General features: G+C 37.3%; 1 protein-coding gene across 2 annotated transcripts in view; it reads left to right on the top strand.

Moving 5' to 3' along the window:
- TRHDE (thyrotropin releasing hormone degrading enzyme) overlaps window positions 1-27,294 on the top strand; it is a 425,213-nt gene that overhangs the window by 289,064 nt on the left and 108,855 nt on the right. For both annotated transcript variants that reach the window (XM_070051462.2, XM_051845675.3), the window contains 3 exons: window positions 20,338-20,403; window positions 21,041-21,228; window positions 27,091-27,179. In XM_070051462.2, the coding sequence (XP_069907563.2) occupies window positions 20,338-20,403; window positions 21,041-21,228; window positions 27,091-27,179 (343 nt within the window). The remainder of the gene's footprint in view (window positions 1-20,337; window positions 20,404-21,040; window positions 21,229-27,090; window positions 27,180-27,294) is intronic.

Consider the following 27,294-nt stretch of genomic DNA (forward strand, 5'->3'; position numbering starts at 1 on the left):
CAATTTCTTCTACTTGTCTTCCTGAAATATACTGGAATCAACTCCACTTATCGGTCTGAGGCATTGGGACATATTTATTGGAGGTTGGTTTTGACGAGAATGAGCATCCCCCTTGATGAATGCAATTACTGAGGACTTAAGTGGAAGGGAAATTTGCTTTTTGAAAAAGATGTACTTATTTGTTCAAAACATAGTGTGACAGAAAGGGAGCAACAGAGATAGAGAACAAGATCTTTCCATTCACTGGTTCACTCCACACAGGGTGCAAAAGCCAGGGCTGGGCTAGGCTGAAGCCAGGCGTGAGGAACTCCATCCAAGTCTCCTATGTCCTGGCAGGGACCCAAGTACTTGGTACTTTAGGAGCTGCTTTCTCAGACACATTAACAGAAAGATAGATAGAAGCAGAGTAGCTGGATTCAAACTTGTACTCCAACATGGGATGAAGACTAGACAAGTGTTGGCTTAACCCACTGAGAGACAATGCTGGCCTCGAAATTGTCTTTCTCAGAGACAAGAAGAGTTGCTTCTGATGCCAAGGCAGCCTTAGTAGTATTTAGACTTTTAAGGCCTACATTTCAATTCTCATTACACTACTCTTTCCCAATCAATAATTTAACATTCACATAAAAGAACTAATAAGGCCATGTAATTTACTTGAGTTGTAATCTTGCTACTCAGAATGTCAAACAATAATATAGTTGTCAGATATATTGATTCTAAGACTATCAGAGGCACAAGAGCCTTTTAGCACAGTCAGAATATCTCTGAATCCCTCCCCATACCTTTGGCTGAGGATGTAAAGCATCAAGACTACTGTTTTATTTTTGTTTTTATTTTGTAATCTCTCCAGTCTAGTGAGAAATAGCTAGTCCTTCTCAAAGACTTTAGTTCTTTATCCTACTGTAATGTCATTGAAACAATCATTTGTTTTCCCAAAACCTATATTACCAGAGAAAGCAAGGGTTCTTGTCTTCCTGCTAGATTCTGACTTCCTACCTAACACCTATTCTTCATTTTAGGAAGTTGCAGATAATAATCTAAGGAACTTTTGGCTCTGAAAACCATGAATTTGTCAAATCACCTACTGTCAGTGCCACTGTCCACTTTAAAGTTAATCAAGACAGGCAGACCATTGTAGATAACCCTCTTTGAAAGTCTGGACCTACTTCTGGTATGTAAGTCAGTAGAAAAACCATAAGCATTCCTAGAATTTCAAGCAGAAAGGGGATTAAGTAAAGTTGGGTATGTGAATTTTCCTAACACTATTGAGAGGCTTCTGGAGTGAACCTCAGCAAAGCCACTGTGAGCCTTCAAAAAGTCAAGAAATGTGGGTGTCACAATGGACTGACACCCATCTTTTCAGCTAGTTACAATATGCCTGTAATCCATTAACGTCACCTTCCCTCTGTCCCAGACTAAGCTCCCATGTCTGCTCTGTGTTACCCGAACTACAAAAGCCCCCTGCTTTTTGAGTATCTTCCATATCTTTTATGAATGTTTTTAATTTTGAAGAACTTGAACTTGTACCTAACTAGCAACAGGTGTTTTTTGTTTGTTTGTTTGTTTGTTTGTTTTGACAGGCAGAGTGGACAGTGAGAGAGAGAGAGAGAGAGAGAGAGAAAGGTCTTCCTTTTTCCGTTGGTTCACCCTGCAATGGCACACTGTGCTTATCTGAAGCCAGGCACCAGGTCTTTCCTCATGGTGTCCCATGTGGGTGCAGGGCCCAAGGACCTGGTCCATCCTCCACTGCACTCCTGGGCCACAGCAGAGAGCTGGACTGGAAGAGGAGCAACTGGGACAGAATCCAGCGCCCCGACCGGGACTAAAACCTGGTGTGCCGGTGCTGCAGGTGGAGGATTAGCCTATTGAGCCGCGACGCCGGCCTGTATTTTTTTCTTAATATTTGTAGTAAGATCATGTGATAGTTCTCTAGCTGGAACAGAATGTTTTCCATTGATTTCACTATAATATATGTCCCTTGTAAGGATATATGATGGCAGAAGTTAGAAATCAAACCAACAATGTGCTCATTCAATGCACTTCATAACTATAGTCTGTCAGCTTGTGGTCTGTCTCTCCCATCTCTTTTTTGAGCGAGCTGGTTAGTTATGTCATGGTGAATTGGCACTTTTAATATATCTAGTTTTTAAATTATAAAGTTACTACTCTCTCTTTTAATATAATGAGTTAGAGAAAAGACAAGATTTTACTAATGTGAATAATTATTTTGGTTTTTATGAAATTAAAAATTTCAAACTTTCACTTTCAATAACCAATACTGTTGGCTCCTCATTCTACCTCCCCAGCAGGATCAATCCTGGGATATAGTAAGTACAGGAAGAAGCAGCAGTTTGACTAAATTGCTTTGATTTAAGATCATCTCTACATAAAACATCTGGAAAATAAGCTTATGCATTTCCTCAGCCCAGGATTTTCTCCTAGCAATGATTCCAGTGAGTAATGACTAAGAAAACAACTGAATTATACATACCTGTTGGGACTTAAACAGTCAGTAAGAAAGGCAGTTGGCAGGCCAGCAGTAACCAGAAGCATTCTTGCACACAGGATCAAGTTTTTTGTATAATGCAATTGTACCATTAGCAACTCATATTTGTCTGTGGTATAAACGTCTCCAAATTCTCCCAAGGTTGTCTTCCAAGGACAAGCTAGCAAGATTACTCAGAGATTCCATATCTATTTAATTTGTACTATTTAAATATGATTTTCTCATGGTAACACCAGAAGCATAAGTAGAGTCCTCACTGGTGGGACACTGGAGTGGAATTCATGAAGTGTATTTTCATTTCTATCGTCTTTTCCACCTAGATAAGCTTCAGTGCCCAGTGTAGCTGTTGACTTTCCTTTTGCTTGTGGCACCTGGAATGTACATATATGGCAATTTCCCCCCCTTCTTATTTTTTCCTGCATTTCTAGAAGTTCTTGGTGATTTTCCATATCCTGAAATATCTCTTGTTCCTAGAAATAAATGCTTCTCCTCCAATAAACTTTGTCAATCTCAGCATCTTTTAGCAATTCTTGCACCTTTCACTTACTAAGATTCTTATTAAGTGCATATGCACTAATTTTCACTTATATGTAACAATGTTTATGAAAAAGAAATGATAAAGATGTACATGTGATAATAGGCTTACATTTAAAATCAGCAATTTAGATAACGATGCTTTTAGAATTTTTTTTTGCATGACTTGGCCCTTCCCTATTTCATTTACTTGTTTTAATATCTATAATTACATTTTTCTTTATTCTCTGATTTTTCTGGAAATAAAAACAAAGCTGTAATTATAAAATTTTCAGATAACATTGAGTGTCTCAAAGCTATTAAAAATAATTAGTACATAGTACTATAGCTTTTTCTTTTCAAAGAAAACAGTAATGTTTTAATGATTTGAGTCCAGCAGTACCATTTTTCATGTTGTTAATAGTCAACATCCAGGGAATTGAAATTGTGAAGGAAGATCATTGTTAAGTGTGATATGAACCCAAACTCTAAAATCCCTGCCAGAAAGTGAGTCACCTTTCTGCTCAACCAGTGAGGATAATTCAACATCATCTAAAATATGGTTGAATAAAGAAATATTTCCCTTGATTAGTACTTAACTGCTCTTTTCCATAAGGTAACCTGCAACAAGATGTTTGGCTCCAATTATCAGGGTGGAAATTGCTTATGCAAATCAATGTAAGGCAATGAGGTGTGGATAAAAAGCAAAAAGGAAATATCATTATTATTGGTTTGTGCTCATAAAATGCTGATAGCCTGAAGGTAATGACAGGCACAGAGCCATGGGGATTATTAGCAGCAACAACATACTCGCTGGCCTGCGTTCCAACGAGGTGTTATATGTTAACACGTGTATGCAGGGTTTTTATTTGAAAACTGCAGGCTTATGTTTGTGAGAGAGCATTTGCTCCCTTGCATGTAGGTTTTCAGTTGAATGAAGAATAAGAAAATAATAGAGGAGCAGAGACAATGTGTCAAAGTTAATTTCCTTTCTGAAGGGATAGTTTTGTGTTTTTATCCAGATGGTAGCTGAATCATGCTCAATCTAAAATGATTGGCTATAGAAAATTTTGCTCAGATGTCTCCATTTTTTACTTAAAATGCTGTGCAATTTTTAGATGCAGTATAGGTACAAAGCTTTATAATAATTCATTCTGATCATCCAATACCATATGATAACAGTGTTATCATTACTGGTTTTTTAGTCTTTGGATTTGTGCTGATTAGCATTTAATTGATTAAAGACCTAACTACAATGCTAAAATTGATTAATATACCATAGAGAACAAAGAATACTTAGTTTAAAGAAGATTCCATGGATTTTAGAATCAATTCCAAAACAAGTACTTTTAAAAATTAAATGTTGAAAAAAAAATCTTAAAGGGTTAGCTCAATAGGCTAACCCTCCGCCTACGGCACCAGCACACCAGGTTCTAGTCCCTGTCGGGGTGCCGGATTCTGTCCCAGTTGCTCCTCTTCCAGTCCACCTCTGTTGTGGCCCGGGAAGGCAGCGGAGGATGGCCCAAGGACTTGGGCCCTGCATCCGCGTGGGAGACCAGGAGAAGCACCTGGCTCCTGGCTTCGGATCAGTGCAGTGCGCGGGCCACAGCCAGCCGGCTGCAGAGACCACTGAGGGGTGAACCAACAGAAAAAAGGAAGACCTTTCTCTCTGTCTCTCTCTCTCTCACTGTCCATTCTGCCTGTCAAAAAAAATTAAATGAAAATAGTTATTTATATTCCTGAATCAGAGAGAAATAACATCTGCTCATCAGTTTTGACTTCTTTTAATATACAGCCACTTATTAAATCCTTATTTTTTGCCTCTGATTTGGGTAATGTTAATTGACCACTGTGACTATATAGCATTAACTACAAAGCTTTTCTTATTATAGACATATATCTCTATTTGATCATCCTGCAGGCATTTACCTAGCTCAGTGGGAAGACTTATAAATTTATATTTATTAGATATCATATATTACTTAAGGACTCAGTATTTATTACACATGCTAGCTAATCAGGTTAATATTATAAAATGATCTTTCTGATCACTTTATTTAAAACGTATCTTTGATTTTTAGGCACATTTGATTGATGGATGAGTATACTCATATATGTATGTAGATGTGTGTGCAAATGCATGCTGATCTGCAAATATGTACACACTTGGATACATTTTCCTAAAAACTGTCTCTGACAGTAGACATTACCATTTGGTTAGATTGCTAGTTCAGAAGTACAATAAACTTGCCTCGGAGGCATTTTCTATAACCTATTTAGCTCCTGCATCAGCAGTTTTCTTTCTTTTTCCTTTTTTTATTTTTCTTCTTATTTATATTCTCCTTTTGAAACTATGTAGTTGGCAATATTACAAATTTGGCTCCTAAAAATATCCCTCCTAAGTTGTGAATACTTTTCTCCTTATTACTTATATTTTCATAGTTGTTCTATTCTATAGTTTAATATAGGTTTTTTGAAAGATTTTATTTATCTGAAAGACAGAGTTACAGAGAGAAGTAGAGACACAGAGAGACAGAGAGGTCTTCCATCTGCTTTTTCACTCCCCAAATGGCTTCAATGGCCGGAGCTGAGCCAATCTGAAGCCAGGAGCTTCTTCCAAGTCTTCCATGTGGGTGCAGAGACCCAAGGTCTCGGGCCATCCTCTGCTGCTTTCTCAGGCACGTTAGCAGGGAGCTGGATCAGAAGTAGAGCAGCCGGGACTTGAACGGGTGCCCATGTGGGATGCTGGCACTATAAGCCAGGGCTTTTAACTGCTGTGCCCCAGCGCCGGCCGCTATTCGATAGTTTAATGCTGATAATATACAGATGTATCATGTAATTTTGTGAGATCTTTGTGGCTTTCCACTTTTTGCATAATAGCACTCTAATAATCTTTCTTCTTTAGAAAGATTTATTTATTTATTTAGAAAGTCAAAGTTAGAAAGGGAGACAGAGATCTTCCATTCGTTGGTTCACTCCCCAGATGTCTGCAATAGCCAGAGCTGGGCCAGGCCAAGGCCAGGGACTTTTCTTGGTATCCCACACAGGTAACAGGGGCCAGAACACTTGGACCATCTTCCACTAATTTTCCCAAGCCGATTGACGGGGCTGGATTGGAAGTGGAGCGACCAAGACTTGAACCGGCACACATATGGGATGCTTGCATTGCAGGCAGTGACTTTACCCAATATGCCACAATGCAGATCCCTTTAATATTGTTTGAATTAAGGATTTTCTCCATGGATGTTTGATTGTCACTTCATATATATTTCAAGAAGCATGGCATTTTTTCTCCAAAAGATTAAAGCACTATTTAATTCTAGAAATAATTTTGAAAGTTTTCTTTTATTATGCACTAAGTATCAGGTCTTATAAATGTTCAAAATCAATTTCATAGTCATTTAGGAAGTAAATATGCCATTCTTATTTTAATATATATACTTTTATCAGAAATAAATTTGAAAATTTTATGTATTTTCAGTTTGCATTTTATTTTATTGTTTTATAACATTTATCTTTTTGTTTTACTCATTTGAAAGTGAAGTCTTATTCTTCTTTATAATGTGTAAATAGATGTAAAATAAAAATGAGACATGTTTTTACTACAAACTTTTTTTTAAAGATTTGTTTATTTATTTGAAAATCAGAGTTACACAGAGAGAGAAGGAGAGGCAGAGAGAGAGAGAGGTCTTCCATCTGCTGGTTCACTCTCCAGTTGGACGCACTGGCTGGAGCTGTGCCAATCCAAAGCCTGGAGCTTCTTCCCAGTCTCCCACATGGGTGCAGAGGCCCAAGAACTTGGGCCATCTTCTACTGCTTTCCCAGGCCATAGCAGAGAGCTGGATCAGAAGTGGAGCAGCCAGGACTCAAACCAGTGCCCATATGGGATGCCAGCACTGAAGGCAGCAGGTTCACCCACCACGCCACAGTGCCAGCCCTTACAAACTCTTTTTTCTATGATAACTAGTACCTAATAATATTTTTGTGAAAATTCAAATGTTATAAATAGTGGCTTTAGAGTAGTGTTTCAAAGACCTATCCTATTTTAAGTATTTGGATCCTGACTTAACAAAATTTTCAGAAACAGTGAAAATTCCACTTTGGTCTACCTTTATGTTCCTGTCATGGAACAGGAAGATCCAAATTAGTGTTATGCACAAAGATATGGTGATATCAATTTGGTACTGAACCTGATTTCCTTCTGCAATTAGTCTCCTATACTCATCCTCACTTTTCTGCTCAAGGTCTTTCCCTGTAAAAATAGTTGTACTTTGGCTGATGCTGTGGCTTAGCAAGTAAATCGCTGCTTGCTATGCCAGTATCCCATATGGGTACCAGTTGGAGTTCTGGCTGCTCCACTTCTGATCCAGCTCCTTTCTAATGCGCCTGGGAGAGCATCATGAGGTGGCACAAGTACTTGAGGCCCTGCACCCACATGGGAGACCTGGAATAAGTTCCTGGCTCCTGGCTTCAGATTGGCTCAGCTCTGGTTGTCATGGCCATTTAGAGAGTGAATCAGCGGATAGAAAATTTTCTGTTAGCCTCTGCCTCTCCTTCTGTGTAACTCTTTCAAGTAAATAATTTTACTTGAAAAAATAATTTAAAAAATAATTTTATAGATAATAACTTTATATATAAATAATTGTTGGATTATTATTAAATCATTGTTAAATTATTGAATTATTATTAAATTATTACTTGAAAAATAATTTAAAAAATAATTTTATAAATCATTTTCTTTCCATTGGATAATAATATTGTGTTTTACTGTTAAAAGTTATTTCTGAATGCATTGTGCTAATAAAGTCTTCCTGTACCAGCTTTCCTTAGTTTTTTTCTGAAAAAGTCCATGTTGTTCATTCAACAGATGTGTTAATTCATTAATTTATTCCACATATACTTACAATGCACCTGCATATTTCAGATATATGATAAGTTCAAAATATTTAGGCAAGCTGTACATAGTAAATATTGCCCCAGATCTCATGATTTCTATAATATGATGTGGAAGACACGAAATGCATAAGAAAAATTAGTACATATTTGCTAAATATGATTGGTGCTAGGAGGGACAAAACAAAATGCTGTGAGAAACAGTGACTTGATCAGCCCTTGTCCTGACTGTTGATGTACAATTTAATACTTTATTCCTTTTAGTATTTTTTGTTGTTGTTCCAGTTAATACTATTGGTTGAACTCTGTAATCAACGCACATTTATTCTTAGGTGTTGAAATTTAACTGAATAGTAATCCCTGTTAAATATAAGAGAGGGAAGAGATGTACAATTTGGGACATGCTCAATAGGACTTGCCCCAAATGGTGGAGTTAGAAACGTGCCAGGGGATTCCAATACAATCCCATCAAGGTGCCATGTACCAATGCCATCTCACTAGTCCAAGTGATCAATTTCAGTTCACAGTTGATCACACTGATAGGTCTAAGATTCAAAGGGATCACACAAACAAGACTAGTGTCTGCTGATACTAACTGATAGAATAAAAAAATGAGAGAGCGATCCAACATGGGAAATGGGATACACAGCAGCCTCATAGAATGGCAGATGTCCTAAACAGCACTCTGGCCTCAGAATCATCCCTTAAGGCACTCGGATCTGACTGAAGAGCCCATGAGAATATTTTAGGCATGGAAAGCCAAGACACTCTTGCAAAAAAAAAAAAAAAAAAAAAAAAAGGAGGACCTAAATGAAAGTTCTCTGTGAGTGAGATCCCAGTAGAAAGAAGGGGCCATCAAAGAAGGAGGTACCTTTCTCTGAAGGGAGGAGAGAACTTCCACTTTGACTATGACTTTGTCAAAATAAGATCAAAGTCAGCGACCTCAAAAGGCTTCGATAGCCTTGGAAACGCATGACTAGAGCCTAGGGAGATTACTGACGCCATAAACAAGAGTGTCAATTTGTTAAGTCAACAACAGGAGTCACTGTGTACTTACTCCTCATGTGGGATCTCTGTCCTTAATGTGTTGTCCAATGTGAATTAATGCTATAACTAGTACTTAAACAGTATTTTACACTTTGTGTTTCTGTGTGGGTGCAAACTGATGAAATCTTTACTTAAAATATACTAAATCGATCTTCTGTATATAAAGATAATTGAAAATGAATCTTGATGTGAATGGAAGGGGAGAGGGAATGGGAGATGGGAGGGTTGCGGGTGGGAGGGAAGTTATGGGGGGAAAAGCCATTGTAATCCATAAACTGTACTTTGGAAAATTATATTTACTAAGTAAAAGTTAAAAAAAAAAATGCTGTGAGAGAACATGACTGGGTGGGTTGGAGCAACTTTAGATGAGGTAATAAGAGAATCCATCAGGACAAGGCAGCATATGTGCTGACGTCCGAAGGAAAAGAAAGAAATGTAAAGGAAGGGAGATTCGTGCAAGATGGGGGGCCATGTGTAAAGAGATGAGGAACAGAACCAAGCCTGCCAAAAGGAACAAAGTGGTGTGGATGAGCTGATCGAGTAGTGAGGACATGAGGTGAGACAGGGTAAGTGAGCAGGAGGAGCCAGCTATCTGATCAGCCCCTGCTGAGAAGGGTGGAATGTATCCTGAGTGCAGTGGAATATTACCAAACAGTTTTAAACTGAATGGGACATAGCTTTTTTCATATTTAAAATAAGTCTCTGGCTAAATATAATAACTCACTGGAATTTGGACAGTCCATGAGATAAATTGGGTAAATAAATAAGAAGTTTTTTAAAAAAAATTCAGGTGAAAGATTACTGAGGCTTAGATAGTTAGCAAACAGATAGAAAAACTTAGGTGGATTACAAATGTGCTTTGAGCTAGAATTAAATGGATTTAGGGTTGGACTGGATGAAGAGTGTGTGTGAGTTGAGGAAGAGAAAGGAATCAGATTCAATGAATGATTCTGCGGAATGCTGAGGACCTGAAAGGCTGTTGCAATTGGAGGTGGAGAGATGAGAAGGCCCCTGCCTAGGAGAATGAGCTGGAACAGCTGAAGAGGCAAGTCAAGCACCCAGAGCCAATAGGGAAGCTGATCTGAAGAATAGGAAAATAGCCATCTAGATTCAGTATAACAATGAGGTGGGGGCTGGCGCTGTGGTGCAGCAGGTTAACGCCCTGGCCAGAAGTGCTGGCATCCCATATGGGTGCCGGTTCTAGTCCCAGCTGCTCCTCTTCCCGATCCTGCTCTCTGGTACGGCCTGGGAAAGCAGTAGACATTGGGCCCCTGCACCTGCAAGGGAGACCTGGAGGAAGCTCCTGGCTCCTGGCTTCGGATCGGTGCAACATTGCAGCCATTTGGGGAGCAAACCAGCAGGTAGAAGACTTTTCTCTCTGTCTCTATTCTCTCTGTAATTCTATCTTTCAAATAAATAAATCTTTAAAAAAAAAAAACCAATGAGGTGGAGTAGGGTAAAGACTGAAAGGCGTTCCTTTTGTCAGCTGCAACTTTGCTGGGTTCAGTGGGATGAGTTACAATGTAGATAGGAATGTGGATGTGGAGACAGAAAATGTAGAATCAAATATAAGCAAGGAAGTCAATCAGAAAAATGGGGTGAATAGTTAATGGGAATATGGACTTAAGAAGATTTTTGTTTTGTTTTTATAAATGTGAAATGGCTGTTCTGATTTTAGGCTAGCAGAGAAAATGAGGGAGAGGACTAGGCTGATGATGCAGGAGAAGTGAGGTAGCTTTGGGACATTGGCCCTTGAAGGGGAGAAAGGACTCATTAGTAGCAGACACACTGCCACCAAATCAGGAGATCTGGTAGAGGGGAAATGAGGGAAGTCTTTCCTAATGACTTCTGTTTTGTCAGTGTTTTTTTTTTTTTTTTTTTTTTTTTTTGAGGTGATCAGTAGCTGAATGAAAGGTGGGATGGCAGGTGGAGAAGTTTGAAGATTGAGTATTGAAAAGAGTTGAAAGATACAACCTGAGAGCTTTGAGTGCCTATTTGAGCATGGTGATTATGCATATATAATAAAATTAAGCTGTTCAATTATATGATTTTATCCTTTGACTCAATTGCATGATAGTTTGGATTCGAATAGGATTTTTTTTCCAACCTAATAGCAGTGAAGGACTGAGCTGCGAAAGAGATGAGGCCTTTTCCAGAAATTGGTTAAGATGAACTTGAAGTCTAAACTTCCGCTCATTAGGGAAGTAAGGACAGGAGGGGTCTGATAGGTAAGTGTGAAACTATAATAATAATTGATCAGTATACTATGTTAGCAGTGATTTTAACACTGCACAAAAGAATCCCCCTCACTTTTGAGCATACGGGGAATATAAACTGCCCTAATGAGATTCCTCCTATGTCATGCCCATTAATGTGAAAGTACCCAAGGAACATTTTCAGTTCAGAATATGTGGTAAAACTCCGTCTGCTGTCACCCACACTGATATGCAATCTGATTCATGGAATGCACTGCTGATGGGAAAGAGGTAGCGAGCATCCGTGTTTCTTGAGTTCAGTGTATATTTCTTGAGCCTTCCTACTCTCTTGAAGGTTATTAGAGTCCTGCTTCATTATCAGCTTGGTTAAGTCTGTTCCATGCTGCTGCGTTTAATTGTTTAATTAGTGCTCCCGTTCCGGGGGCCATCCATCAATGGTCTTATCCCCGTTATACAACTCAGAAAAACAGGGTGCTCCATCCCTCAACTTGAGGACCTTTCCCAGACTTAGGGAGTCTTCTCCAAGAAGCTTTGGTGTCAGTTTTTCTCTTGCTCATCTTCCCCCTCTCTTCTAAGCTCCCAGTTTCTTCTACTTGTCTTCCTGAAATATACTAGAATCAACTCCACTTACAGGTCTGAGACAATGAGATGTAGTGCAGGTTGCTCTCCTCACCCTCTTTCTCCTCCTCCTCCTCCTCCTCCTCCACCTCCTCCCCCTCCTCTACCTCCACTTCCTCCTCTTATATTTCCCTCTCTTAGTATTTTCATCCTTACAATTAGCCCATATACTTTTCCTGTTGACTTTGTAGAATACATTGGCTGTTGAACGTAGACTTTCGTCTTTTCCATTGAGTTTGCTATTAAAGTGACCAAAATTTCGTGGGGGTTTTGTATACAGGTATTTTTCTCTGTGGGGCAGACAGTTTTCTAAGTGCTCTATTTGTTGTATGCCATTTTCTGTGCAATCTTCTTTTTTTGTTAATAAATAACTTATTTTTAAAAGATTTATTTCATTTGAAAGACAGAATTAGAGAGAGGTAGAGACTGAGGTCTTCCACCCACTGGTTTACTCCCCAAATGTCCGCAACTGCTGGAGCAGAGCCGATCTAAAGCCAGAAGCTTCTTCCAGGTCTCCCACATGGATGCAGGGACCCAAAGACTTAGGTCATCCTCCACTGCTTTCCCAGGAGCATTAGTGGGGAGCTGGAATGGAAGAGGAGTGACCGGGATGTGAACTGGTGGCCACATGGGATGCAGACCCTGCAGCCTGAGGCTTTAACCCACTGTGCCGCAGCACCAGCCCCTCCTGTACAATTCTTACCAGATACACAGTCTATTATTTGACTGTTTGAGTTGAAGAAATTAAGGTTTAGAGAAAATAGATACCTCATCCAATATCATATCACTGGTAATGATCAGACTGAATTTTTATCTGGTTCTTCTGAATCTATACGCTACTTCTTTCTCAACTAAATTACAGTTCCTTCTCAACTACTCATGACAATCAGGGCTGAGCAAAAAAAAAGGGGCGTGAGAGGGAAGCTCCTTGTACATTTCTACAATCAGTGGGCATTTTGATTTACAAGATTTTTACTAGCCAGCATAGAATTTATCTATTTTTGTGGGTTTATAGTGGTTAAAGCCCTTTATCAGGGCTTTCAGAAAAAGCAATTCAGAAACTTCAGTTTTACCAATACATTCACTTTATGTCTGAGAAATATTTCAGCCTAGCAGCAAAAGTGAGAGGTGGGGATATTTTAGTACCCGGAACACCCCGTAAGCTATAACATTGCTGCTATTTCACTGACAGGTGTAGTCGAGTTGTTCTGGAATTGGGAACAAAGCAAATAGTGGTAATGTTGTAACCCTGGCAGTGTGCCTGCATGTTGTGTCAATGGCTTGATCTATAATGAGTATATAAGAGACAATTGAAAACAAATGTCATATGATAATATGCCATTGCCTGTAATTTCAAACAACAACCAAAATCCTTTCATGTGCTGGAGGGTTGTTTTGATTGGAAACTTTGATTTTCCATTATATTTAGTAATCTCTTACAAAAATATACTGATTTTTATAAAATTTACATTCATTAAGTGGAGTAATGGATTTTTAAAACATGTAAAATGGCTTTTCTTAGAAAAACATTGGCATTCTCTCATTTAAACAAGTCACTCCTAAAGGTAAATTTAGGATAAACACACATTGAAAAGATCAGAATTGGAATGGCATGCAAACAGTGCTAATTTACTTTTCAGCTATTGTTCTTTTATACCTTTAAATAGCTTTCTTTCCTAAATGTCACCTTTTTGATTTAATTGTGTCTGGTCCCTTGTAACTGCTGTGCCTTGAAAAATTTGGTAATGGCTTCTATTATTCTGAGTTTCCTTCTTGGAAACCTATTATATTTTGATAATAAAACAGTGTTTTCATAATTATACCTTTGCATCTTTAATTCTTATCTAATGGAATGAAGTGTAAATATTACAGCTTTTATTTTTGTGTAAGTTTCCTTCAGTGTATTTTTGCTCATTTTTACTAAATCTCATAATTTCCAACCTGCCTCCAGGTATTAACCAAAATAAATATCTTAGTCTGTAGTCCAGCGTTTTTAGGTGCTGTTTGGTTATCTGTCACTGTTTCAGTCTCCTTGCTTCTGTTTTTCAAGGTCACAAAAACGTAAAACCATTCTGTGAAGCACATGGGCCACGCTTCAGATGAGTGTTATACAACTCTTGTGTGACATCGCTGTGATGCGACACTTTTAATCTGCTTTTGCTGTTGTTCATGGATCCTTTTAACAGCAGCTTACTCTAAAAATGTATATACCTGGAAGTGTTTAAGTTCAGAGGTTTTTTTCCCCAGTTTAAAAGCCCTCTTTTGGAAGTTTTGTCCAAATTGTTTAAGTTTTGCTCTTGTTTATGCTGTCATTCCTTGTGTACCCGTCCACGGCATTTTCTTCATTCCATTTCAGTGTTAGCCTCTTTGTCCAGTATTCTTGGCTGGCTTTTTTTTTTTTTTTTAACTTAAATATACATCTCTCCCCCAACTCATTCCTGCTATTGATAATACAATGAAAATCTAATAGATTTACAAAATAGAACTTGATGGGGTTTTTAATCTTTTCTTTCTTCAAATACTTATTTAATAATGATACTTTTAAAAATGTAAAAGTTTTATTTTGATTAACATTAGTTATATATGTTTATATGTTATGTGACATTTCAGTACAGATTTGCAGTATGTACTGGTCAAGCGCATTTCCCTTTCTCTGTCATTGCTTTATGACTAGAGACTTGGATCACCTTTTCTACTTGGTTAGAAAATATCTTATAGTTTTATGAACTGTGCCAATTCTGAGAATTAGCTATTGTTTTTCTTTCTGATTATCACCAAGTGTTATAAGGTATTCTTGTTTTGTAGCTATCATCCACTGGAATTGTATGAGTCAGAGTCCAGGGTTGTATGCAACAGAAACAAACTCTGGCTAACTTAAGCAGAAACAAATTCATTGGAAGGATGTAGTATAGCCCATAGAATCCTTTGGAAAGCTGATGAGCCAGAATTACAAAGCAGTGAGATCTAAGAATTAGGAAATCAAGAAAGCTAATCAAGGTCATACCGAAAAAGTGACTGGTTCTGTGTTACCATTAGCTTGCCTACCCCTGCACCCTCAGTGCAAGGGTTAATGTATCATCTTCTGGTTTTTCACATGACTTCTTTAGTGTTCACAGTTGTAAAATGTCAGAGGGAGGCCAGGGCACTTGCTTAAGCTGTGAGGGTAAATGGAGAGTTTTGGTGTTTTGTTCCTTCCACTTCAGTAGTGGGAAGCAGAGCCCTTGTCTTCTCCCAAGATTCCGTAGTGAGTTATTGCTTCCACACAAAAGCGGTGTATAAATGCTGGAAAGGCAAAAAATGACAAATGTTCACTACAAATTTTTTGAGGTACAATTATTCTTGATAGAAAGCAACCATATTTCAAATCCTGACCGCAGCCTTCTTGTCACATGGAAAAATCAGAGCTTGAATTTACCTAGTATTTAAGACTGTTCTTACCCATGGAAGGCATCCTACTTGTCAGTGTCACTGTGGCTCAGTCATGTCAGAACACATCAGTGGCCTACCCATAGCTCGTCACCCCTTCTTTCTTGTTAGCTGGATTTTGTTTAAGTTCCAACACTCTTTTCAAGAGCCGTATGCTTCAGAGGTCTGTGTGCTCCCTTGGGTAAAACTTCAAACATTGCTCCCTTAAACTGCAGCAGTAAGTGTTGGCTGGAGCACAGGCTACAATTTTGACGAATAGGATATGAGGGGAGTTTGCTGTAGGTGGTGAGGAGAAAGTTCCCTGAATTTTAAAAAGAGGTTCTCAGGAAGAAATTCTGTCTCCTCTGTACAAAGTGGTGTCTGAATGTGATGCTTGAAATTGCTACTACCACAAAACTGAGATGAAGCTAAAACGTAGGTAAAGGGGATGGTGGGATAAATAATTCCAGAGAAAAATGACTGTAACTCTGACCTACTGCTTAAAATGGAAAAGAATAAATATTGCCATTTCAAAGACATTTTACCATGGACTTTTTTTGTACTTCCAGCTAACCACATATACACAAATCCATACGATTCATATTGACCATTTATGTGGTTGATCCTCTGTCAAGCATGCTGAAGGCCCAATTAAATGAAGGAAAGTGTACTGTATTATTTCCATATAAATCTTTGAAGAGAATAGCATTTATCTCTTAGGTCTCTCTTTTTACTTTCCTCTTGTCTTTATTAGTCCCATTGGCTTATATACATGGAACGTTATGAGCCATGTCACTTATTATCCAAGGAATAAAAAATGGTCTCATTTACAATAGTTTACAATACCTTGATCATATCATATGGAATTCTATAAACTGGTTCAGGTTATATCTATGCCAAATATACACAGATATAATGAATTGTGCCCCATATTATATCTAAATAAGACATTTGGGGAGAGTCTGCTGGATATAAAAAATCCGAATTGCCAGTTATTAAAAGAAAGGAATATTGCAAAAAGAAAGGTAAATCGTACACATGTACTGAACAGCTACTTGGTTCTAGAGTAGGCACGAAGATAGTGGGTAAACAGTATTCTAGTGACTGGTTCCTTACTCTCTTGGAGTTTAGAGGCTGCATGAGAAGTCTAATAAACAGGCAGTTATAACACAATATGCTATAAAATTCTTTTATATGCTACAATGCATGAGAATTAACAGAGATTAAATTTAGAACTAGGAAAGAAGTTGCAACAGGCAGAAAGGATGCCTTAAGGAAATGCATCAAACTTGAGCCCTGGAGAGTCAACTGGATTTAGGTAGGCAAAGAGGAATAGCAAATATTAAGAATTATGTGTGCACAGAACTAGATAAGTGTGAAAATTTGAATTGAATCATGGAGCAATGAGTTAACAGATAAAAGTGGAGATGAGCAAAGGGGCCAGATCATGAGAGACATTTTAAGTGGCATTAAATGTTTGGACTATAACCTGAATATATCAGGTGTTCATGTGTGTATGTGAGCAAAGGTAATCTGACTTCATGGTACACATTAGATTTGAAAGGGATGGAGCAGATGAAGTGGCTGTTGCATTCTTCTAGGTTAGAGACCAAAAAGTGATTGTAAAACAAGCAAGGGAACAGGGACTCTCAGAGGAATCTTTAGCTCACAGATCATTATTTGAATGTGGTGGAAAGGGAGAGAGAGGGATCAAGAGGACTCACTTGAGATGCGTGGAGAAGTCATCACAGGGGAAGGGCTGTAAATGGAGCTGACATAGGCAAGGACATTGGGTTCAGTATTAAAGTGACTCTTAGTTATCTGTCCAGCATCATTGGATTTCTGGATTTAAGTAGGCAGTTTTTTACATGGTTATGGCACTTGGATATGGACCTATCTCTGAGGTCCAGTGTTCTGATTTGTTAAACGATAATAACATCTACTCATAATGTTGTAGGGATTGAATGAGATAAACTATACAGCAATTTACATAATATAAAAATATTATTTTCATGTCTGCATTCTTTATTATTATTAATGATACTTTTCCTTCTGTTACTCAGTATTCCTACCTATAGACTGGGATGAACTGAGTTTACAGCTAATGTCTACTGACTACATTTGAGGTACTAGGTACTCTTTATTCTTCTAGAAGTGCACTAAATTAAAACATTTACTTCTCAGAAAAAATATGCATTACTTCTTGTATTATCTTCATTTATATATGTGAGGGCAAGCCCAAGGAATTTTTTTTTTTTGGACAGGCAGAGTGGACAGTGAGAGAGAGAGACAGAGAAAAAGGTCTTCCTTTTCCATTGGTTCACTCCCCAATGGCCACTGCAGCCGGCGCACTGTGCTGATCCGAATTCAGGAGCCAGGTGCTTCTCCTGGTCTCCCAATCGGGTGCAGGGCCCAAGCACTTGCGCCATCCTCCACTGCACTCCCGGGCCATAGCAGAGAGCTGGACTGGAAGAGGAGCAACTAGGACAGAATCTGGCACCCTGACCAGGACTAGACGTGGGGTGCCAGCGCCGCAGGTGGAGGATTAGCCTATTGAGCCGTGGCACCGGCCAAGCCCAAGAAATTTAAAAAGTTCACAAAGGATCATAAATTTTTGAGTGTTAGAACAGTATTTGAACTGAGACAGTCAGACTGCCACTGTTGCATTTTAAAGCACCGGGCTATGCTGCCTTTCCCAGGGGTAGATGTGTCTAAATACACCCCTTCATAATGTGCTTTTAACTTTTCATCCGTCTATGTTATTTGTTATGTCCTTTAAGACTATTCTAGTGGCTGTTTTTTATTTACTCCTTTAAATAATTCTACTAGTTCTGAAATACCCAGCATAGAGAACACACAATTCCTTTTAGTTAATATTAAAACATTTTTTATTTCATATTATATTTATCAAATCTAATATTGATTGACTTTCACACACATAAATGTTTACATAGATTTCTATTTCAGATTCATGTCTCTAAGAATTTCATATTCATTGACCTATAGATTTTAAAGGAACTTAAGTTCTTCCTACTCAGTTACATACCAAATATTTGAACTCATCTTTCCAACTGGTAGTCATCATGCCATGATTTCTACAGCTTCAGACAGAGAAATCATCTTACACAGATTGTATCTCAGTGCTTATGTTGTTCTTAGTAACCTTTTCTTCACCAGTTTCCCCAGCACCAAGAGGTTGCCTGGCACATGCTAGCTAATTCATACATTTTGTTGAATGAATGAATAAATGAGTGATTATCTTTTAAAAATATAGTTACTAAACTGTCCTATAAGTTATTTATAATTCTGAAAGTCACAGCAAAATTTCCTTAATTCAAAATACAAATACTTTTTGTGCGAGGATAAGGCTAAGATTACTAAGGAATCATTTCTTAAAAGGAGTGCATACATGAAACATACAGGGAAGTATTTGAATACCATGTAAATATGAGGCTGCTGGGAATCCAGGAAGGCAAGATAACTTCCCTGAATACTGAGGTCTGCAGTTGGGAGTTGCTTGTATAATCACCATTTCAGCCTGTGTGAAGTGGAAATCTGAACCTTATTCTAGATGGTGGAGAGAACCAGCACTCAGCTGATGATCAGTACTGGGACAAGGTCAACTCGTAATGAATAATTAGACTTTTACATCTAGCAGATGCTACAGTTGTACGTTGGAACTCATACCGTCCCTTTGTTTTCCCTTTCTTATTATCATACCTACCAGCACTGTCCATAAACAGAACCCAATAGTAAATAGTTCTAATTTCAGTTATTTTTATTATATCTAACTAAAATAATATACAAATGTATATTTTGTAAATTCCATTGCTGCCTGATTTATTCACATAAGTGCTAAAATACAAAAAGAACAAATTAGAAAGCTAAATGTGAAATAATCTATTTAAATTCTGGTCCCTGGGTTCATGTTGAAAAAGCCTCATGTGGCATATTAAAGCCAAATTGATTCGGAGTAGTTATGAAGATACTATTTTTGTCAACAACATACGATGATGATGATGATGATGATGATGATGATAACTTAATGGTTGCTAAGACAGTGTTGGGCATTGCAATCCCCAGGCATCTGATTCAGTGGGAGCTGCTATTTGCTGTGCTGTGAGTTGCCAAGAAAAGCTGAATCTGTCACAGGTGCCACAATTTGTATTTCAGAAAATTTGCTTTCCTAACTTTAATTATCCCCAAAGTACCCCACTCTGTAAAGTACTAAAAAGAGTCAGCACTTTTTTCTTCAGTTTAAGTTCTTTGATGTAAATTAGGATTTTTGTCTACTACCTACATGTTTTAGAGATAATAGAATTTCAAGTGAAGGAGTGGGCCCTTTGTTTTACAGCATAAAACACTATTTTCCATTCATTTTTCTACTTTGAAATTAGAAAAAAAACACCAGGTAACCATGAATGAGTAACACATTAACTGTGAGACAAACTACACTTAGGAGGGAAGAAGGCATGAATCAGAAAATGTGTATTTTAAACAGTAATGGTTGAAACTTAGGAAGTACTAAGCTCAAAAATTAAAATTAAGATTTACTTTTTCTTACTAATGCTAATGTGTGCTTTGGACTCATGGAAACAATTATTTGTCATTTTTATAATAGACAGCCTTTCCTTTGCAAAGAGACTAGGAAACTGGAGACAGATTGTGGAGAAAGTAAACTTTTGGCAAAGTAATCCCTTCTAACATCAGTATTTATCAGCCAGCCAATTTTTTCTTTTTCTTATTCTTCCATAAAAGAATATATTTTTCAATACTTTAAAATAAATTTGATGGGAAAATTTCCTCTTTATCTTTCACTGTAGAGATGGTTTCTTCAAAATTGGCTGAGGTTGACTTGTTCAATTAGATCTTTGACCCTGGAAATCCTTAAGAAATGACTTTGGCCATAAAACCATTTTTAAGATATTAATATTGTTTGATTATTTGATTAGGAAGACTACTATAGTTAAATGTGTGTGGAATGTTTTTAAATGAGATTTTTCATCTTTTTTGCATGTCTTTTTCTTTGTATTAATACAATTCCAAAACATGGAAATTGTAAATTAAATTGAGAAATAAATGTGCTTACTGGTAATTGCTTAACCTTTGAATTGTAATTACTACTGTATATTCTTTTAGGATTATTTAACCATTCATAAGTATGGCAATGCAGCCAGAAATGATCTCTGGAATACATTGTCAGAGGTAAAGTATAGAAAGCTCACATAGCAGACTTCTACTTGACTATTTCATTTGAGTTTCTAAACCATTCGTAACTTTTGTTGAGACTGACAGTTTCCTTTCACTTTTTATGTTCCCCAGTTCCTCATATTTTCTTTCCTGTTCTTTGATTTGATACATTATAAATAATGGGGCTTAAATTTGTTAAACTGTGAATGCTAATAAAAATATCTTGTCTACTTTCAAGAATAACAGTACTTCTGAAATATAATTTTAGTAGGGTATAATTCATGTAAAAGAGAATATTGAAATATGACAAGACATGCTGGTGATACTTAATGATGCTGTTATTGCTTGCTTTAACAATAAAGTATATTTAATTACCTGTTATGTATAAACTTTAATGTTAATAAAACTTTCATGTCTCTATATTTATATATACATATGGGAAATATATACATATAAATGTTACATATAAATATTCATGAAGCTTAACTTAAGGCAAGAAGATAGTTTCACTGGTACATTGTGTTAACTTCACTGATTTTGAATGCTTTCATATTTAGATAAACTTTAAAGGTAAAAATGAAAATGCCTTAGTGTTAATTATGTTTATTATACATGTTTATAAAAACTAATTTATACAATTTTGCTTGCAAAGGCTTTAAAAAGAAATGGAAACTATGTCAATATACAAGAGGTAATGGATCAGTGGACACTCCAGATGGGCTATCCTGTCATCACCATCTTGGGAAATACAACAGCAGAAAATAGAATAATAATTACCCAACAGCACTTTATTTATGACATCAGTGCTAAAACTAAAGCACTTGAACTTCACAATAACAGGTACAATGCTCTTTAATTACATGCCAGATATAGTTTTTGTGTTTCCTTATTTATATTTAACATTTAAAAAGCATTGATAACACAGTTATATGGGAAATATAGTTTTCATTTTTTCTTTTCTGATATTTCATTTTCATTATTCTTTTACTCCTGTTCCCTATGTATTTTAACCCTTAGCATGATAACACACCAAAGTTATTTATTTCAGAAGATAGAATTTTAAATTATCTTGGTAATTTAAAAATAAAATATGATTTTTCACTTTTCTCCATATACATTTCTTTCTTTTTTTAAAGATTTATTTTATTTATTTGAAAGACAGTTACAGAGAGAGGTAGAGCCAGAGAGAGAGAGGTCTTCCATTCTGCTGGTTCACCCCCCAGATGGCTGCAATGGCAGAGCTAAGCTGATCCAAAGCCAGGAGGCAGGAGCTTCTTCCAGGTCTCCCACGTGGGTTCAGAGGCCCAAGGATTTGGGCCATCTTCTAATGCTTTCCCAGACATAGAAGAGAGCTGGATCAGAAGAGGAGTAGCTGGGACTAGAAGGAGGGCTAATATGGGATACTGGTACTGCAGGCTCTGACTTTAACCAGCTATGCCACAATGCAGGTCTCCAGATAAAACATTTCTTGAATTAAATTCAAGAATATTTTATGTTCTTTTGTTAATTAAATGAGCAAAAAGATTTAAAAAACAAATGAGAAGACAAACTAGCAATCCAGGAAATCTAATTAAAAGAAACAAAAATCTAAACTGAATACTCTCTGAGTCAGTAGAACTCAAAATAGATACCTTAAAAGTGGCCTAAATATCAGTCACACTAAGTATCAAATAGGCTCACTTTTCCCCGTTTTTAGTATTTACTAACACTAAATAGGCTGTGTGTGTGTGTCTCTGTTGTTACTTTTTCTCTTAAAATACTTATTTAATTACTGATAATTCAGATTGTAAGGTTTTTTTCTTTCTTTCTTTTTTTTTCTATTTTGTGTCTCATTAAAGGTTGAGCCAAGGAAGGATAGTAAAACTTAAATCTACCAGTTTTGTTTTTTGTAAAATACGCTGTAAGAGGCTGGGGAAGATGGGGCAGGGGAGAGGTTAAAATTAATAAATAAAAAGAGAAGTGATGGGGCTAGTCATAAAACTACACTTGAATCTGATTTAGGAAAGTAGTACCCTCTCTCTAGCTCGCTCGCTCTTTCTCTCCTCTGTGTGTGTGTGTTCGCATGTGTTGACCTTCAAGACATTGTCCTTTGCAATTTAACTGTTTGGACTTGTGGAATATGGTATTTATTGCTATGCCACATTGTCGCTGCTGTCAGGATCTGACTCTGTCAGTGCTTCTCCGCCCAGGCTGCATTTCCCACAGCTGCCAAGTGCTGCTTCATATCGTCTACCGTCTGGCCCCAGGCTAAACATGCGTAGGCATCAACCCGGCCTTGCCAAGAAGTACATAAAAACTACTGACTGTGGCAAAGTTAGAGAGATTCAGGCCAGGCCTTTGAGAATGCTCAGTCTGACACAAGCATCACTGATGCAGAAAAACATAAAGGACATGCAGATGACAGAACAAATTTGAACAAAAATACTCTGTCAACCTATAATGCATTTCAGATGTCTAGCCACAAGTCTGGCTCTTTAAGGGAAGAGTCCCTCGCAGGCAGTATGAGCATGGGTAACGTCTAGGCAGCTTTGGTTTTGCTGGAGTGAAAAAATCATACAGACGACTTTGAACCCTGGGAACGTGGCATATAAAATATGAAGTGTAAGGTAATATACAGACTCTCATTAGTCTAAAAGTGATTCTCTACCTGTTTGGAATGAATGGAGCTTTTTGGTGACAATCCAGTATTCCAATTTTTTTTCATTATTGATAATTTAATTCACCATAGCATTCTGGACAAAGCTTCAGGACCAATTCTATCTGGTCTTTGTATACAACTTTCCTGGATCTTTGTTACACAATGCAAACAGTTGACATAGTAAAACCTGTCTCCCACGGATGCCAGAAAACCTGTGAGTTGTGGATATTTTCTGAGCCAGGATCATCAATTCTTTATCTTCACTCTTCTAGGAGACATAAGAACATCATTATAACTTGCCTTAGAACATTTTTAATGTGTCCAGTAATTGTCAATTTCAAATGTGATATTTATATTTCAGCACAGAAAGATCTTTCCATAATTGATACTTGCATCAAGTTAGTTGACATGTAGTAGAGTTTAAATTATGCGCTAGAGTTTGGGTAGGTGGAAAGCTAGGACTTTGTGTAGCCTCTTTTTTCTTTATAAAGTTAACGTATTGCAATGTTAATGTTTCCTCCTACACTGAGGAGTTTCTCAGAGTTCTATGCCACAGGGAATTATATTCACCTCCACAATTTTATTTTCCTTTCCTTACTGACCTGATGACAGCTGTCTCTGCACTAATCCTTTATTAATATCAACACGATTTTAATAAAGACTTTTCACTCCAGCCAAAATATGTACCTGTTATTTTCTACCTTAATAAAGTCAGTAGACTAAATATTGCTTTATCTAAAAATGCAAACTACTAATGAATGGAGGTAGTTCCAGAGATTAATAAAGAAAAAAATCCTGCATTTCTTTGTTTTTACCTTTATTTTAGAGCTTAAAATAGAATGGCTGAAACTCCAGTTAAACTTAAGTGACTGGAACCCAATCTGACTTTCTAAGTTTTTTTTCTTGTCTCTTTTTAAGTTAACTCTGCAGTCTCATATTTCTTTCCATCATACCCTATAGCACTCTTCTTTCAGTTGTGTTTTGTGTCTTCTCATCTCTTAAGTTGTCATCACAAAACAACACACTTATCACACTTTCTCTTAAATTAAAATGAAATTTATGAAAATATCAAATGTGTATTATGTGGAAAATTGTGAAAAATAACTTATGTAGTATCACCAGTATGCAACTCAGACGTGAAAACAGATCTCAAATATGTTGGTAACTTTTAACTTTTGACTTGTCCCTGCAATAATTGATAGATTTATAATAGAGTACAAAAACTTTTTTAGGAAAAATAGAGAAATCTAGGTTGAAAATATAATGAAATGCATCAGTACTTACATAGTATCCTAAAACTTTGTAGTTAACTTCTTTTTCCATCTGAAGAGCTATGTGACACAATCTTTCCTGTATGTGAAAATGAAAATGATCATCAGCAACATGTAGCATTTATCTGAATCTCATTTTCCTGTACAGTGGGGATATTTTTCTCTTAAACTCAAGTACTAAAACATACCAGTTTTTATCATAATCTACAGTTATTTGGAAGAATACAGTTTTACATGCAGGTAAAATATTTGTGTTTGTATAAGGGGAAAGCTAAGAAGAAAGTAATTTTTCACAAACATTTATGATCATGTTACAAATGAGACACACTTAACCTATGAGGACTTTTTAACCATCATCAATTTTTTATATTCCTTGTTCCTTTAGTTAATATTTATTTGGCTTCACATTTCAGTTGATACAACTTGATATAGTAGTGAAATCCTAAAAAGTCAATTTCATAATGTTAATCTCTGTCTTACCTCTAGGCCAATTTGATCTCCTTTATTCTATGTTAATTTAAGCCAATTCAGTCCAATTCAGTGGCAATTAATAAAATGCCTCCTTATTTCTGAACCTCTCCAAATCTTTGAAAATCAGACCCTTAGTGGGGCATTTTTGTCTCTTAATTTTCCCAATTACCCAAAAAGAGATTAATTCTTTCTAGAAAATAGCAGTTAAAGAAAGAGTTCTTTTTACTATTTTGTCAAAGATTTATTTGTTTGAAAGCAGACTTGGAGACAGAGAGGGAGGTAGTTAGATCTTCATTCCCCTGAAAAGGCTGCAGCAGCCAGGGCTGGGCCAGACCTAGACCAGGGCCAGGAGCTCCATCCGAGTCTCCCACATGGGTGCAGGGTCCTAAGTACTTGGGCCATCTTCTGCTGGTTTCCTAAGTGCATTAGCAGGGAACTGGATAAGAGGTGGAGCAGCTGGAACTTGCACTGGGGCCCCTACGTGCTGCCGATGTGCTGGCTTAATTCATGCCACAACACCAGCCCTTCTCTGTGTGTGTTTTACCGTAAACCTATCAGTAAGTTTTCGTGGTATATTTTCAGTCCTATGTTAAAAGCGTAGGAAAAAACATTAAGAGTTTACCTGAGTTGTTCACTTAATAGTACCTAAAGGCCGATACAGATTTGGCTACTGTAAATTACTAACTTCCTGATGGTGCCGTAAACACTGGAGCATAGCACAGTGTTTGCACATAGTTGGCAGTCAGAAAGGTTTCTTCCATTAAGCACTGTATATTTTTAAAATTTAGAATCTTACATGTATTCTTTTGATATTCCATGAGAGATAGCAGTTGAAATTATGAATTTCTTCCAGGCTTCCATTTGAACTCTGCTATTACTGAATTCTGTTGATCATAAATGAAAACGTGAAATGATAAAATAATAAACTGCACACAGCAGATTCAGAGGAGATGCCACTCTCCCCCACCTCCCAGACGACAGGTTCCTTGTGTTCTGTTTATCACCCCAGGCCTGTTCCCTCAGATTTTCAGTTCTCCGTGCACGCTCAGAGTTCATGAGCTCATCCAGTATCTCTTCTGACATCTCGAAAATAAAAACAGTATTTCTCCCATGCTGAAGTTATTGGCTATACCTGTTGCTAATGGTGCACTGAGAGAGCGAATAGTCTGTATACACTCCAAGGAAGGTAGCAAAGTATAGTCACTGGACTTTTGTAAGACCATCCAGCGGCCAGTGCCGTGGCTCAATAGGCTAATCCTCCGCCTGCGGCCCCAGCACACAGGGTTCTAGTCCCGGTCAGGGCGCCGGATTCTATCCTGGTGCCCCTCTCCCAGGCCAGCTCACTGCTGTGGCCCGGTCAGGCAGTGGAGGATGGCCCAAGTGCTTGGGCCCTGCATGCGCATGGGAGACCAGGAGAAGCACCTGGCTCCTGGCTTTGGATCAGCGCGATGCGCCAACCGCAGTGCACTGGCCACAGCGGCCATTGGAGGGTGAACCAATGGCAAAGGAAGACCTTTCTGTCTCTCTCTCTCACTGTCCACTCTACCTGTCAAAAAAAAAAAAAAAAAAAAAAAGACCATCCAGCATCTCCCTGGCTATGCATTTGCTATTACATTTACATGGCTTCATGTACAAATGGAAGACTTGATTTCTAGCTTTTTAAAAAGGTAAATGTAAGAAATAGCTTCTGTTTAGTAGCTGAAATTCTTGACTGATTCCTGCATGTTGGGGATATTTTAACATATCAATTTGGAAATTCCACTTCAGCAAACAGAATATTGAGTCCCACAGTGTCTGCATTTTAGGAGAACCTGGTTACTTTTGCTCTTCCTCTCCCTACTGACTATCTCTTGAAGTGCCATATTAACCTTTTTGTAAAATACGTTAATAGTGTCTCCCAGAATCCATAGACAATAAATAAGGAGAGCATTGAAATGTAAATGCATGAAACCCTGCAATGTGTATTAATCTAAGATTGGAAAAATGTAGAAGGGAATTATTTTTAGCCTTTAATCAATATATGGTATAGCTCAGATTTATAGATTTTAGTTACTTTTTATTTCTAATGCAAAATAAAGTCTACTTTTTCTCTAAGATTAATTGTTTTGTTGACAGTTCTCCTTCATTAAAATTAAAACCTTGAAAAGCAAAGTCCTCTTAACAGCGTTGAAAGAATGAATTCTTTTTTTGGGGGGGTGAGGTCTGGGAAGTTTTTGTTACTTTCTATAAAGAGCATTTAAAAATCACACAGTGGGGGTAACTCAGTTGTTCTTGTTTAGAGGTAGGTCTGTTTATCCTTAAAGTTTCTTTTTTACTTTGCAGTTACCTGTGGCAGATTCCATTAACTATTGTGGTAGGAAATAGAAGCCATGTGTCTTCAGAAGCAATTATTTGGGTGTCTAACAAATCAGGTAAAATATATATTCTCCTCTGAAGAGCCATTTGGTTTCAGATAATTGTCTAGTAACTTAACCTCTGGTTTCATCTGAAATAAAATATGGATAAAGACAAATGGTAAAGAATATA

This window comes from Oryctolagus cuniculus, chromosome 11 (assembly GCF_051225735.1).
Source record: "Oryctolagus cuniculus isolate XC-2025 breed Fujian yellow rabbit chromosome 11, ASM5122573v1, whole genome shotgun sequence".
NCBI classification, from domain to species: Eukaryota; Metazoa; Chordata; class Mammalia; order Lagomorpha; family Leporidae; genus Oryctolagus; species Oryctolagus cuniculus.